Source organism: Panulirus ornatus, chromosome 22, assembly GCF_036320965.1.
Source record: "Panulirus ornatus isolate Po-2019 chromosome 22, ASM3632096v1, whole genome shotgun sequence".
Taxonomy (NCBI): domain Eukaryota; kingdom Metazoa; phylum Arthropoda; class Malacostraca; order Decapoda; family Palinuridae; genus Panulirus; species Panulirus ornatus.
This window is the reverse complement of record NC_092245.1, coordinates 9,461,216-9,476,520: the sequence shown is the minus strand read 5'-3', so window position 1 is coordinate 9,476,520 and position 15,305 is coordinate 9,461,216. Positions and strand designations below refer to the sequence as shown.

Genomic DNA, 15,305 nt, shown 5'->3' with positions numbered 1-15,305 from the left:
ACTTACAGATACCTTTGCTCACTTCTGGCTACACAATAGTCTCCAATATCTTGGTACTTGCCAATATAATATCAGTCCTAAATCCCTCTATACCATCCGGCTCACCTTCTCCACAACACAATCAAGTAAGATATTCCGCTTTCCCCTATACAACATATCTTCAGAACCAACAACTCCGCCACAACACAACACGCTGACCTCGAACATACACTAAATCCGGTCTCCGTCCCGCACAATACTAGCGCCAACAGACTTCAACAAAACATTTCAAAATGTCCCTGACATATCCTCACACAAGAGATACTTGATAACACCCTCCACAACAAGGTCAAAAATTGTTGGCTAATATCACAGCTGGCCGCCATGCTAGAGTCACTGACAATGGCATCTTTCCTAAAAGCCTAAGATAAACTCAAAACTAGCGTTCCCAAAACAGTAGTTCTTTTTTCAGTCATCTTTAATCTACTCCTGCAAGGTCTCCCATTACCTCCAGCAGACGTCAACATGAAGGTGTTCTCTGCAGACGACCTGGCAATCATACACAGTAAAACAACCTGACACCTCAAGAGCAACAAGCACGCAACACTACATTAAACAATCGGAACAACGACTCAGTCAGAACAGAATGTTTGTATGTCCAAAGAAATCTTAAAAGTGTTCTAACCCCAGACAGACAAGAATCTGATTCACACCCTCCAATCACTTTGAATGGACATTCAACCCCACTGAACCAAACATACTAGGCGTCACATAAGATACGCAGATACGCACGTGGCATTCATTCCCCAAATCAAAATTAACACAAGAGCAACACAAAAACATCATGACCTTAGAATGCTAAATGGCAACAGATTTGGACAAGATAAGGAATCCCAAAGAAATCTCTAATTACAATTCATCCTCTCCATCCTAGCTTACACCTTACTTGCCTGGTCTTTTACCCTCACAGAAGTAATTATATATGTAAACCACGCAAAACACAAAAATAGAGCACTGAAATCAATCACTGGCTGCCTTGCTACTACAAGCACTTAACAACTAAACACTTAAAGATCCTCCCGATACAGCCCCACCTTAACATGCTTGGCACTCATTACTATGCAACAACATTAGACCCCCACCTAAACCACTCCATAACTAACAACCAACCACCGAGTAAATACAAAAGCTACCTGTACGCACATATCTCCCCCTCCTGATAACAAGAACAATAACAAAACACATACACAATGAAATAACCAGACAAGCACTAAAGTTCTTAAACTCCAGCCCACTAGACAAGTGTCCATCAGTATCAACATCCCTCAAACGTTATAAACTCACAAGTTTTCCGTCTACGCTCTACACACTTTGTCAACGTATCGTAAGATACTTCATGTCCACTATGCCACTATAACAACAAAGACATCACACACTCCTTTCTCACTTGCTCTGCATTCTTTTCACAAAGACTCGTACACAATACTACTTTCCTGGTCATTGTGGGGGGTTCATAAAACTTTATAAGTGAAACTCATGGGGCGGGTAGCAAGCTGTACTGTTTTTAAAAAAAAATATGTGGAATTGGCCTATGTGGCAGCCTTCTTTCCTTATCACTATATATAGCACTGTAGTCGGTCCTATTTCCTATAGCCACTTGAAGTGGAGGAAAGATGGTCATCCAAGGATTTGACTTTTAAACATATTCTAACACTCTTCTATGTCATATAGCCTCTGTCTCAACCCGCCCCATTATTTGGCCAGTTTTACCTCTGCCATCTGTACCTCCCCAGTGCCGCCTCTCTCCGTGGTGATCCGTGCCCCTGAGCTGCCACTGACGGCAGGGAGAGAGTACCAGGTAGTATGTGAAGTGCGTGGCTCACGTCCACCTCCCACCATCACCTGGTACAACACTGATACCAGGATCCTCGAGTCAACCGACACGGTAAGTACATCTAGATCTGACTTACCAAGCATCACTGCTGTTACAACAGGTATACCACATGACACATATCCAGCATCACTGCTGTCACAACTGGTATACCACATGACACATATCCAGCATCACTGCTGTCACAACTGGTATACTACTTGAGACATGTCCAGCATCACTACTGTTACACATGGTATACCACTTGACACACGTCCAGCATCACTACTGTTACAACTGGTATGCCACTTGACATATCTCCAGCATCACTACTGTTACAACTGGTATGCCACTTGACATATCTCCAGCATCACTACTGTTACAACTGGTATGCCACTTGACATATCTCCAGCATCACTACTGTTACAACTGGTATGCCACTTGACATATCTCCAGCATCACGACTGTTACACATGGTATACCACATGACACATGTCCAACATCACTATTTCTACAAGAGGTATACCACATGATACATATCTAGCATCAATACTGCTACACTTGGTACACCACATGACACAGGTGCAGCATCACTAATGATACACCTAATTTACTAAAAGACAAAGGTCCAGCATCACTACTGATATTATACCTGGTATACAACATGACATATGTCCAGCATCACCACTGATATACCTGGTATACCACATGACACATGTCGAGCATCACTACTGATACACCTGGTATACCACATGACATGTCCAGAGACATTACTGATATACTGGTATACCACATGACACATGTCCAGCATCACAACTGATACACCTGTTACACCACATGACGCATGTCCAGCATCACTACTGGTACACCCAGCATCAATATTGACATACCAGGTATGCCACATGCCCCATGTCCAACATCACTGCTGATATACCTGTTATATCGCACGGCATTTGTCCATCTGATATATCTGGTATACCATGTGGCACTTTTCCAGCAACACTACCGATAGCTCTGGTATACCACATGACACTTATACGGCTTCATTACTGATATATTTGGTATACCATATGGCTCTTGTCCAGCATCACTACTAATATACCTGGTAAACCACGTGATACTTGTCCATCATCAGTGCTGAAATATATGGTATACTACATGATATATGTCCAGTATCGCTGCTGATATACTTGGCATACCACATGACACATGTCAGCATCACTACTGAAGCACTTGGTAGACCACATTACACTTGTCCAGCATTACTACTACTGTACCTGGTCTACCATAAGACACTTCTAACATCACCACTGATACACCTGGTATATCACAGGACACTTGTTCAGCATCATTATAACACACGTCTAGTATCATTACTGATATACTTGGTATATCAACGACATATGTACAGCATTACTAATGAAATTCCTGTTGTCCTAACTGCTCCATGTCCAACATTACTACTGATGTATCACGTATTCTACATGACACTTGTCCAGAATCACTACTGATATATTAGGTGTACCACATTACACTTATGCAGCATCATTACTGATATGCCTAGTATACCATATGATACTTGCTCATCATTACTAATATACCTAGTATATTACATGACACTTGTCCAACATCACCAGTGATACACCTGGTATACCATATAATACTTATCCAGCATCTCAACTGGTTTACTTGGTACACCACACTATTGCTGATATACACCGCATGAGATTTTTCCAGCATCAGTATTGATATACCTGGTGTAGTACATGATGCTTTACCAACATCACTAATGATAAACCTGGTATGCCACATGACACAGGTTTAGCATCACTACTAATAAACGTGATAACCACATGACACTTATTGAACAAGACTATTGATATACCTAGTTTACCACAAGACACATGTCCAGCATCACTACTGAAATACTTCATATACCAAAAGACATTTGCCCAGCATCATCACTGTTGATATTCCTGTTTACCACATGACACTTCTCCAACATCACTAATGATAAACCTGGAATACCACATGACCCAATATTACTATTGTCACAATTGAAATACTTGGTATACCTCGTGACACTTATCAAGCATCAACAAAGATGAATCTGATATAAAACATGACACCACTGAAATACCTCTTAAACATATGACACTTGTCCAGCACCACTGTTGATATTCCTGGTATATCATACGACACTTGTCCAGCATTACTATCGATATACCTGGAGTACCACATGAAATTAGGCGAGCACCATTATTGATATGAATGGTATACCACATGACACATTTCCAGCATTACTAATAATGGATCTGGTATATCATATGATACATATCCAGCATCACTACTGTTATATCTTATCTATTCTATTATACTATGTCGCTGTCTCCTGCGTCAGCGAGGTAGAGCAAGGAAACAGACGAAAGAATGGCCTAACCCACCCACATACACATGTATATACATACACGTCCACACACGCACATATACAACATATACACACCTATACATTTCAACATACAAAAATATATACGTACACTGACATATACATATATGCACATGTACATAATGCATACTGTCTGCCTTTATTCATTCCAGTCGACACCCCGCCACACATGAAATGACAACCCTCTCCCCCGGCATACGAGCGAGGCAGCGCTAGGAAAGAAACAAAGGCCACATTCGTTCACACTCAGTCTCTAGCTGTCATGTATAATGCACCGAAACCACAGCTCATTTCCAAATCCAGGCGCATGGTTTACCCCAGACGCTTCACATGCCCTGGTTCAATCCACTGACAGCACGTCGACCCCGGTATACCACATCGTTCAAATTTACTCTATTCCTTGCACACCTTTCACCCTCCTGCAGATTCAGGCCTCGATCACTCAAAATCTGTTTCACTCCATCTTTTCACCTCCACTTTGGTCTCCCGCTTCTCCTCGTTCCCTTCACCTCTGACACATGTATCCTCTTTGTCAATCTTTCCTCACTCATTCTCCACGTAACCAAACCATTTCAAAACACCCTCTTCTGCTCTCTCAACCACACTCTTTTTATTACCACACATCTCTCTTACCCTTTCACTATTCACTCGATCAAACCACCTCACACCACATACTGTCCTCAAACATCTCATTTCCAACACATCCACCCTCCTCCGCACAACTCTATCTATAGCCAACGCCTCGCAACCATATAGCATTGTTGGAACCAGTGTTCCTTCAAACATACCCATTTTTGCTTTCCGAGATAATGTTCTCGCCTTCTACACATTTTTCAACCCTCCCAGAACTTTCGCCCCCTCCCCCACCCTGTGACTCAGTTCCGCTTCCATGGTTCCATCCGCTCCCAAAACCACTACCAGATATCTAAAACACTTCGCTTCCTCCAGTTTTTCTCCATTCAAACTTACCTCCCAGTTGACTTGTCCCTCAACACCACTGTACCCAATACCCTTGCTCTTATTCACATTTACTCTCACCTTTCTTCTATCACACACTTTACCAAACTCAGTCACCAGTTTCTGCAGTTTCTTACTGGAATCAGCCACCAGTGCTATATCATCAGCGAACGACAACTGACTCACTTCCCAAGCTCTCTCATCCACAACAGACTGCATACATGCCCCTCTCTCCAAAACTCTTGCATTCACCTCCCTAACAACCCCATCCATAAATAGATAAAACAACCATGGAGACATCACGCCCCCCTGCCGCAAACCGACATTCACTGAGAACGAATCGCTTTCCTCTCTTCCCACTCGCACACATGCCTTACATCTTTGATAAAAACTTTTCACTGCTTCTAACACCTTGCCTCCCACACCATATATTCTTAATACCTTCCACAGAGCATCTCTATCAACTTTATCATATGCCTTCTCCAGATCCATAAATGCTACGTACAAATCCGTTTGCTTTTCTAAGTATTTCTCACATACATTCTTCAAAGGAAACACCTAATCCACACATCCTCTACCACTTCTGAAACCACACTGCTCTTCCCAAATCTGATGTTCTGTACATGCCTTCACCCTCTCAATCAATACCCTCCCATATGAATTCCCAGGAATACTCAACAGACTTATACCTCTGTAATTTGAGCATTCACCTTTATCCCCTTTGCCTTTGTACAATGGCACTATGCATGCATTCCGCCAATCCTCAGGCACTCACCATGAGTCATAAATGCATTAAATATCCTTACCAACCAGTCAACAAAACAGTCACCCTCTTTTTTAATAAATTCCACTGCAATATTATCCAAACCCGCTGCCTTGCCAGCTTTCATCTTCCGCAAAGCCTTTGCTACCTCTTCTATGTTTACCAAATCATTCTCCCTAACCCACTCACTTAGCACACCACCTGGACCAAAACACCCTATATCTGCCACTCTATCATCAAACACAATCAACAAACCTTGAAAATACTCACTCCATCTCCTTCTCACATCACCACTACTTGTTATCACCTCCCCTTTAGCCCCCTTCACCGATGTTCCCATTTGTTCTCTAGACTTACGCACTTAATTTACCTCTTTTCAAAACATCTTTCTATTCTCCCTAATAATAAAATGATACTGTCTCACCTCACCTCTCATTTGCCCTCTTTTCACCTCTTGCACCTTTCTCTTGACCACCTGCCTCTTTCTTTTATACATCTCCTGGTCATTTGCACTATTTCCCTGCAAATATCGTCCAAATGCCTCTCTCTTCTCTTTCACTAATAATCTTACCTCTTCATCCCACTACTCATTACCCTTTCTAATCTGCCCACCTCCCAAGCTTCTCATGCCACAAGCGTCTCTTGCGCAAGCCATCATTGCTTCCATAAATACACCCCATTCCTCCGCCACTCCCCTTACGTCCTTTGCTCTCACCTTTTTCCATTCTGCAACCAGTCTCTCCTGGCACTTCCTCACACAATTCTCCTTCCCAAACTCACTTACTCTCACTACTCTCTTCACCCAACATTCTCTCTTCTTTTCTGAAAACCTCTACAAATCTTCACCTTCGCCTCCACAAAATAATGATCAGACATCCCTTCAGTTGCACCTCTCATCACATTAACATCTAAAAGTCTTTCTTTCGCGCACCTATCAATTAACACATAATCCAATAACGCTCTCTGGCCATCTCTCCTACCTACATAAGTATACTATACTTATGTACGTCTCTCTTTTTAAACCATGTATTCCCAATCACCAATCCTTTTTCAGCACACAAATCTACAAGGTCTTCACCATTTCCATTTACAACACTGGACACCCTATGTACACCAATTATGCCCTCAACTGCCTCATTACTTACCTTTGCATTCAAATCACCCATCGGTACAACCCGGTCTCGTGCATCAAAACTACTAACACACTGACTGAGCTGCTCCCAAAACACTTGCCTCTCATGATCTTTCTTTTCATGCCCAGGTGAATATGCACCAATAATCACCTATCTCTCTCCATCCACTTTCAGTTCTACCCATATCAATCTAGAGTTTACTTTCTTACACTCTAACACATACTCCCACCACTCTTGTTTCAGGAGTAGTGCTACTCCTTACCTTGTTCTTGTCCTCTCACCAACCTCTGACGTTACTCCCAAGACATTCCCAAACCACTCTTCCCCTTTACCCTTGAGCTTCGTTTCACTCAGACCCAAAACATCCAGGTTCCCTCTCTCAAACATACTACCTATCTCTCCTTTTTTCTCATCTTGCTTACATCCACACACATTTAGACACCCCAATCTGAGCCTTCGAGGAGGATGAGCAATCCCTGCGTGACTCCTTCTGTTTCCCCATTTAGAGAGTAAAAATACAAAGAGGGGAGGGTTTCTAGCCCCCAGCTTCTGTCCCCTTTAGTTGGCTTTTACGATACGTGAGGAATGCGTGGGAAGTATTCTTTCTCACCTATGCCTATACCTGGTGTATTACATGACACTGGTCAAGCATCCGTACTGATATACTCGATATACCTGATGACAATTATCGTGGATCACTGATGAAATACATGGCATACCTAATGATACTTGTCAAGAATCACTATTGATATATCTGGTATACCATACGACACTTGTCCAGCATCACTATTGATACACCTGCTATAACATATGATACGTTATCCAGCATCACTACTGGTACACCTGGTATACTACATGACACATGTCCAGCATTTATTACTGATACATCTGATATACCACACGACACTTATCCAGCACCACTACTGATGACATGATAGTATACGACATGACATGTCCAGCACCACTGATGATATCCATGATGTATCACATGACATGTCCAGTATCACTACCGAAATACTTATCCAGCGACAGTGTTGATTTTCCTGGTTTATAACATGACACTTGTAAGTCACTACTGTTGATATACCTGGTATACTAAATGACATCCAACATTACTAGTAATACATCTGGTATACTGAATGACATCCAACATTACTATTAACATACCTGCTATATTGAATGACATGCGATATCACTAGTAACCAGGTATACAATATGACGTATGTCCTGTATCACAACTGATATACAACTGGTATATCCCATGACGCACATCGAATATCAACACTGAAATACGTAGTATACCACATTGTACTTGTTCCATTTTTTCTCAAACCATTCCCAATTATCAGTTGAGGTGCTAAGGCTAACTACTGTGCAGAGGATAAAGGGTAAGGGGGTATTTAGAATAGTAGATAGTGAAAACAGGTTGTCAGTCAGAGGTGTGTCGGTCAGCAAGAGGAAGGCAATACGTCAGACTGCAAAGAGCAAAGGCAGAAGTGAGAGGAGACATGGGCAGTGAAGAAAAGTGGTCGGGTATCTTACTTTACCCAGCTAGGACACTCTAGCAGTCCACCCCTAAGCACTGCACACCATCCAGTGCGGCCTAACGGACAGGAGTAGCAGGCATACCCTGCCAAGGCGCCTACTCCCCCGCCACGCCAAATCGCCATCAGGAACTGGTACCTGCCATCAAAGCTTTGAAGAGACGACCAGATGCCATCTCTCACGAGCGTACAAGGGTGACCTACCCAAGCCAGCCCGAGAGCCGACTCCAGATGTTACAGGCAGGTAACCTATTTCAACCTGTCCTCTTGGACCACATCCTGTAAGGGGAATGAGTCCAGGTTAGGGCTATCACAAAGCACACCTCAAGGTCCCGCTATGAAAGTCCTAACACCCTGAAAGCACTTGCACTCTCTTGACAACATGCTCTTCGCCAGTTCAATGTGGCTGATGTTACGTGCACGATGTCTTTTCCGATTAAATCCCGTACGCCCTGAGGAACTTCTGGGGTGCCAAGCCCACCCCCATACACAATGTACACACACACACACGCCCACACACGCAAATATACATACCTATACATCTCAATGTACACAAATATATACACACACAGACACATACATATATACCCATGCACACAATTCACACTGTCTGCCTTTATTCATTCCCATCGCCACCTCGCCATACATGGAATACCATCCCCCTCCCAATCATGTGTGCGAGGTAGCACCAGGAAAAGACAACAAAGGCCCCATTCGTTCACACTCAGTCTCCAGTTGTCACGCAATAATGCCCGAAACCACAGCTCCCTTTCCACATCCAGGCCCCACACAACTTTCCATGGTTTACCCCAGACGCTTCACATGTCCTGATTCAATCCACTGACAGCACGTCAACCCCGGTATACCACATCGATCCAATTCACTCTACTCCTTGCCCGCCTTTCACCCTCCTGCATGTTCAGGCCCCGATCACACAAAATCTTTTTCACTCCATCTTTCCACCTCTAATTTGGTTTCCCACTTCTCCTCGTTCCCTCCACCTCCAACACATATATCCTCTTGGTTCAATCTTTCCTCACTCATTCTCTCCACGTGCCCAAACCATTTCAAAACACCCTCTTCTGCTCTCTCAAAAACGCTCTTTTTATTTCCACACATCTCTCTTACCCTTACATTACTTACTCGATCAAACCACCTCACACCATACATTGTCCTCAAACATCTCATTTCCAGCACATCCACCCTCCTGCGCACAACTCTATCCATAGCCCACGCCTCGCAACCATACAACATTGTTGGAACCACTATTCCTTCAAACATACCCATTTTTGCTTTTCGAGATAATGTTCTCGACTTCCACACATTCTTCAAGGCTCCCAGGATTTTGGCCCCCTCCCCCACCCTATGATTCACTTCCGCTTCCATGGTTCCATCCGCTGCCAGATCCACTCCCAGATATCTAAAACACTTTACTTCCTCCAGTTTTTCTCCATTCAAACTTACCTCCCAATTGACTTGACCCTCAACCTTACTGTACCTAATAACCTTGCTCTTATTCACATTTACTCTTAACTTTCTTCTTTCACACACTTTACCAAACTCAGTCACCAGCTTCTGCAGTTTCTCACATGAATCAGGAACCAGCGCTGTATCATCAGCGAACAACAACTGACTCACTTTCCAAGCTCTCTCATCCACAACAGACTTCATACTTGCCCCTCTTTCCAAAACTCTTGCATTAACCTCCCTAACAAGCCCATCCATAAACAAATTAAACAACCATGGAGACATCACACACCCCTGCCGCAAACCTACATTCACTGAAAACCAATCACTTTCCTCTCTTCCTACACGTACACATGCCTTACATCCTCGATAAAAACTTTTCACTGCTTCTAACAACTTGCCTCCCACACCATATATTCTTAATACCTTCCACAGAGCATCTCTATCAACTCTATCATATGCCTTCTCCAGATCCATAAATGCTACATACAAATCCATTTGCTTTTCTAAGTATTTCTCCCATATATTCTTCAAAGCAAACACCTGATCCACACATCCTCTACCACTTCTGAAACCACACTGCTCTTCCCCAATCTGATGCTCTGTACATACCTTCACCCTCTCAATCAATACCCTCCCATATAATTTACCAGGAATACTCAACAAACTTATACCTCTGTAATTTGAGCACTCACTCTTATCCCCTTTGCCTTTGTACAAAGGTACTATGCACGCATTCCACCAATCCTCAGGCACCTCACCATGAGTCACGTACAATAAATAACCTTACCAACCAGTCAACAATACAGTCACCCCCTTTTTTAATAAATTCCACTGCAATACCATCCAAACCTTCTTTTTATATTCTTCAAAGCAAACACCTGATCCACACATCCTCTACCACTTCTGAAACCACACTGCTCTTCCCCAATCTGATGCTCTGTACATACCTTCACCCTCTCAATCAATACCCTCCCATATAATTTACCAGGAATACTCAACAAACTTATACCTCTGTAATTTGAGCACTCACTCTTATCCCCTTTGCCTTTGTACAAAGGTACTATGCACGCATTCCACCAATCCTCAGGCACCTCACCATGAGTCACGTACAATAAATAACCTTACCAACCAGTCAACAATACAGTCACCCCCTTTTTTAATAAATTCCACTGCAATACCATCCAAACCTTCTGCCTTGCCGGCTTTCATCTTCCGCAAAGCTTTTACTACCTCTTCTCTATTTACCAAATCATTTTCCCTAACCCTCTCACTTTGCACACCACCTCGACCAAAACACTCTATATCTGCCACTCTATAAACAAACACATTCAACAAACCTTCGAAATACTCACTCCATCTCCTTCTCACATCACCACTACTTGTTATCACCTCCCCATTTGCGCCCTTCACTGAAGTTCCCATTTGCTCCCTTGTCTTACGCACTTTATTTACCTCCTTCCAGAACATCTTTTTATTCGCCCTAAAATTTAATGATACTCTCTCACCCCAACTCTCATACTCGAATACCTTTCGTCTCACGTTGGTAAGCAACGTGGTCTATACCAGTCATTTCCCATCATGCTCACACAGCCAGCAGGTAGCAGATAGCCATCATAACCTAGCGGTAGCGCTCCCGCCTGTTGCACATTGGTCCCGGGTTCGATCCTGGCTGTTGGAGGTTTGTGTGTTCTATGAAAGTGCGCATATATATATATATATATATATATATATATATATATATATATATATATATATATATATATATATATATATATATATATATATATATACATATATTTTTTTTTCTTTTTTTTTTTTTACTTTGTCGCTGTCTCCGGCGTTTGCGAGGTAGCGCAAGGAAACAGACGAAAGAAATGGCCCAACACCCCCCCATACACATGTATATACATACGTCCACACACGCAAATATACATACCTACACAGCTTTCCATGGTTTACCCCAGACGCTTCACATGCCTTGATTCAATCCACTGACAGCACGTCAACCCCGGTATACCACATCGCTCCAATTTACTCTATTCCTTGCCCTCCTTTCACCCTCCTGCATGTTCAGGCCCCGATCACACAAAATCTTTTTCACTCCATCTTTCCACCTCCAATTTGGTCTCCCTCTTCTCCTTGCTCCCTCCACCTCCGACACATATATCCTCTTGGTCAATCTTTCCTCACTCATCCTCTCCATGTGCCCAAACCACTTCAAAACACCCTCTTCTGCTCTCTCAACCACGCTCTTTTTATTTCCACACATCTCTCTTACCCTTACGTTACTTACTCGATCAAACCACCTCACACCACACATTGTCCTCAAACATCTCATTTCCAGCACATCCATCCTCCTGCGCACAACTCTATCCATAGCCCACGCCTCGCAACCATACAACATTGTTGGAACCACTATTCCTTCAAACATACCCATTTTTGCTTTCCGAGATAATGTTCTCGACTTCCACACATTCTTCAAGGCCCCCAGAATTTTCGCCCCCTCCCCCACCCTATGATCCACTTCCGCTTCCATGGTTCCATCCGCTGCCAGATCCACTCCCAGATATCTAAAACACTTTACTTCCTCCAGTTTTTCTCCATTCAAACTTACCTCCCAATTGACTTGACCCTCAACCCTACTGTACCTAATAACCTTGCTCTTATTCACATTTAATCTTAACTTTCTTCTTTCACACACTTTACCAAACTCAGTCACCAGCTTCTGCAGTTTCTCACATGAATCAGGAACCAGCGCTGTATCATCAGCGAACAACAACTGACTCACTTTCCAAGCTCTCTCATCCACAACAGACTTCATACTTGCCCCTCTTTCCAAAACTCTTGCATTAACCTCCCTAACAAGCCCATCCATAAACAAATTAAACAACCATGGAGACATCACACACCCCTGCCGCAAACCTACATTCACTGAAAACCAATCACTTTCCTCTCTTCCTACACGTACACATGCCTTACATCCTCGATAAAAACTTTTCACTGCTTCTAACAACTTGCCTCCCACACCATATATTCTTAATACCTTCCACAGAGCATCTCTATCAACTCTATCATATGCCTTCTCCAGATCCATAAATGCTACATACAAATCCATTTGCTTTTCTAAGCATTTCTCCCATATATTCTTCAAAGCAAACACCTGATCCACACATCCTCTACCACTTCTGAAACCACACTGCTCTTCCCCAATCTGATGCTCTGTACATACCTTCACCCTCTCAATCAATACCCTCCCATATAATTTACCAGGAATACTCAACAAACTTATACCTCTGTAATTTGAGCACTCACTCTTATCCCCTTTGCCTTTGTACAAAGGTACTATGCACGCATTCCACCAATCCTCAGGCACCTCACCATGAGTCACGTACAATAAATAACCTTACCAACCAGTCAACAATACAGTCACCCCCTTTTTTAATAAATTCCACTGCAATACCATCCAAACCTTCTGCCTTGCCGGCTTTCATCTTCCGCAAAGCTTTTACTACCTCTTCTCTATTTACCAAATCATTTTCCCTAACCCTCTCACTTTGCACACCACCTCGACCAAAACACCCTATATCTGCCACTCTATAAACAAACACATTCAACAAACCTTCAAAATACTCACTCCATCTCCTTCTCACATCACCACTACTTGTTATCACCTCCCCATTTGCGCCCTTCACTGAAGTTCCCATTTGCTCCCTTGTCTTACGCACTTTATTTACCTCCTTCCGGAACATCTTTTTATTCGCCCTAAAATTTAATGATACTCTCTCACCCCAACTCTCATACTCGAATACCTTTCGTCTCACGTTGGTAAGCAACGTGGTCTATACCAGTCATTTCCCATCATGCTCACACAGCCAGCAGGTAGCAGATAGCCATCATAACCTAGCGGTAGCGCTCCCGCTCGATCCTGGCTGTTGGAGGTTTGGTTGTTCTATGAAAGTGCGCATATATATATATATATATATATATATATATATATATATATATATATATATATATATATATATATATATATATATATATATATATATATATATATATATATATATATATATATATATATTTTTTTTTTCTTTTTTTTTTTTTTTACTTTGTCGCTGTCTCCGGCGTTTGCGAGGTAGCGCAAGGAAACAGACGAAAGAAATGGCCCAACACCCCCCCATACACATGTATATACATACGTCCACACACGCAAATATACATACCTACACAGCTTTCCATGGTTTACCCCAGACGCTTCACATGCCTTGATTCAATCCACTGACAGCACGTCAACCCCGGTATACCACATCGCTCCAATTTACTCTATTCCTTGCCCTCCTTTCACCCTCCTGCATGTTCAGGCCCCGATCACACAAAATCTTTTTCACTCCATCTTTCCACCTCCAATTTGGTCTCCCTCTTCTCCTTGCTCCCTCTACCTCCGACACATATATCCTCTTGGTCAATCTTTCCTCACTCATCCTCTCCATGTGCCCAAACCACTTCAAAACACCCTCTTCTGCTCTCTCAACCACGCTCTTTTTATTTCCACACATCTCTCTTACCCTTACGTTACTTACTCGATCAAACCACCTCACACCACACATTGTCCTCAAACATCTCATTTCCAGCACATCCATCCTCCTGCGCACAACTCTATCTATAGCCCACGCCTCGCAACCATACAACATTGTTGGAACCACTATTCCTTCAAACATACCCATTTTTGCTTTCCGAGATAATGTTCTCGACTTCCACACATTCTTCAAGGCCCCCAGAATTTTCGCCCCCTCCCCCACCCTATGATCCACTTCCGCTTCCATGGTTCCATCCGCTGCCAGATCCACTCCCAGATATCTAAAACACTTCACTTCCTCCAGTTTTTCTCCATTCAAACTCACCTCCCAATTGACTTGACCCTCAACCCTACTGTACCTAATAACCTTGCTCTTATTCACATTTACTCTTAACTTTCTTCTTCCACACACTTTACCAAACTCAGTCACCAGCTTCTGCAGTTTCTCACATGAATCAGCCACCAGCGCTGTATCATCGGCGAACAACAACTGACTCACTTCCCAAGCTCTCTCATCCCCAATAGACTTCATACTTGCCCCTCTTTCCAAAACTCTTGCATTTACCT

At 42.9% G+C, this 15,305-nt stretch overlaps 1 protein-coding gene across 1 annotated transcript in view; it reads left to right on the top strand.

Annotated features, from left to right (window-relative positions):
- LOC139756525 (protein turtle homolog B-like) overlaps positions 1 to 15,305 on the top strand; it is a 207,413-nt gene that overhangs the window by 87,846 nt on the left and 104,262 nt on the right. Inside the window, exon 5 of the mRNA XM_071676009.1 lies at positions 1,773 to 1,924. Within this exon, the coding sequence (XP_071532110.1) occupies positions 1,773 to 1,924 (152 nt within the window). The remainder of the gene's footprint in view (positions 1 to 1,772; positions 1,925 to 15,305) is intronic.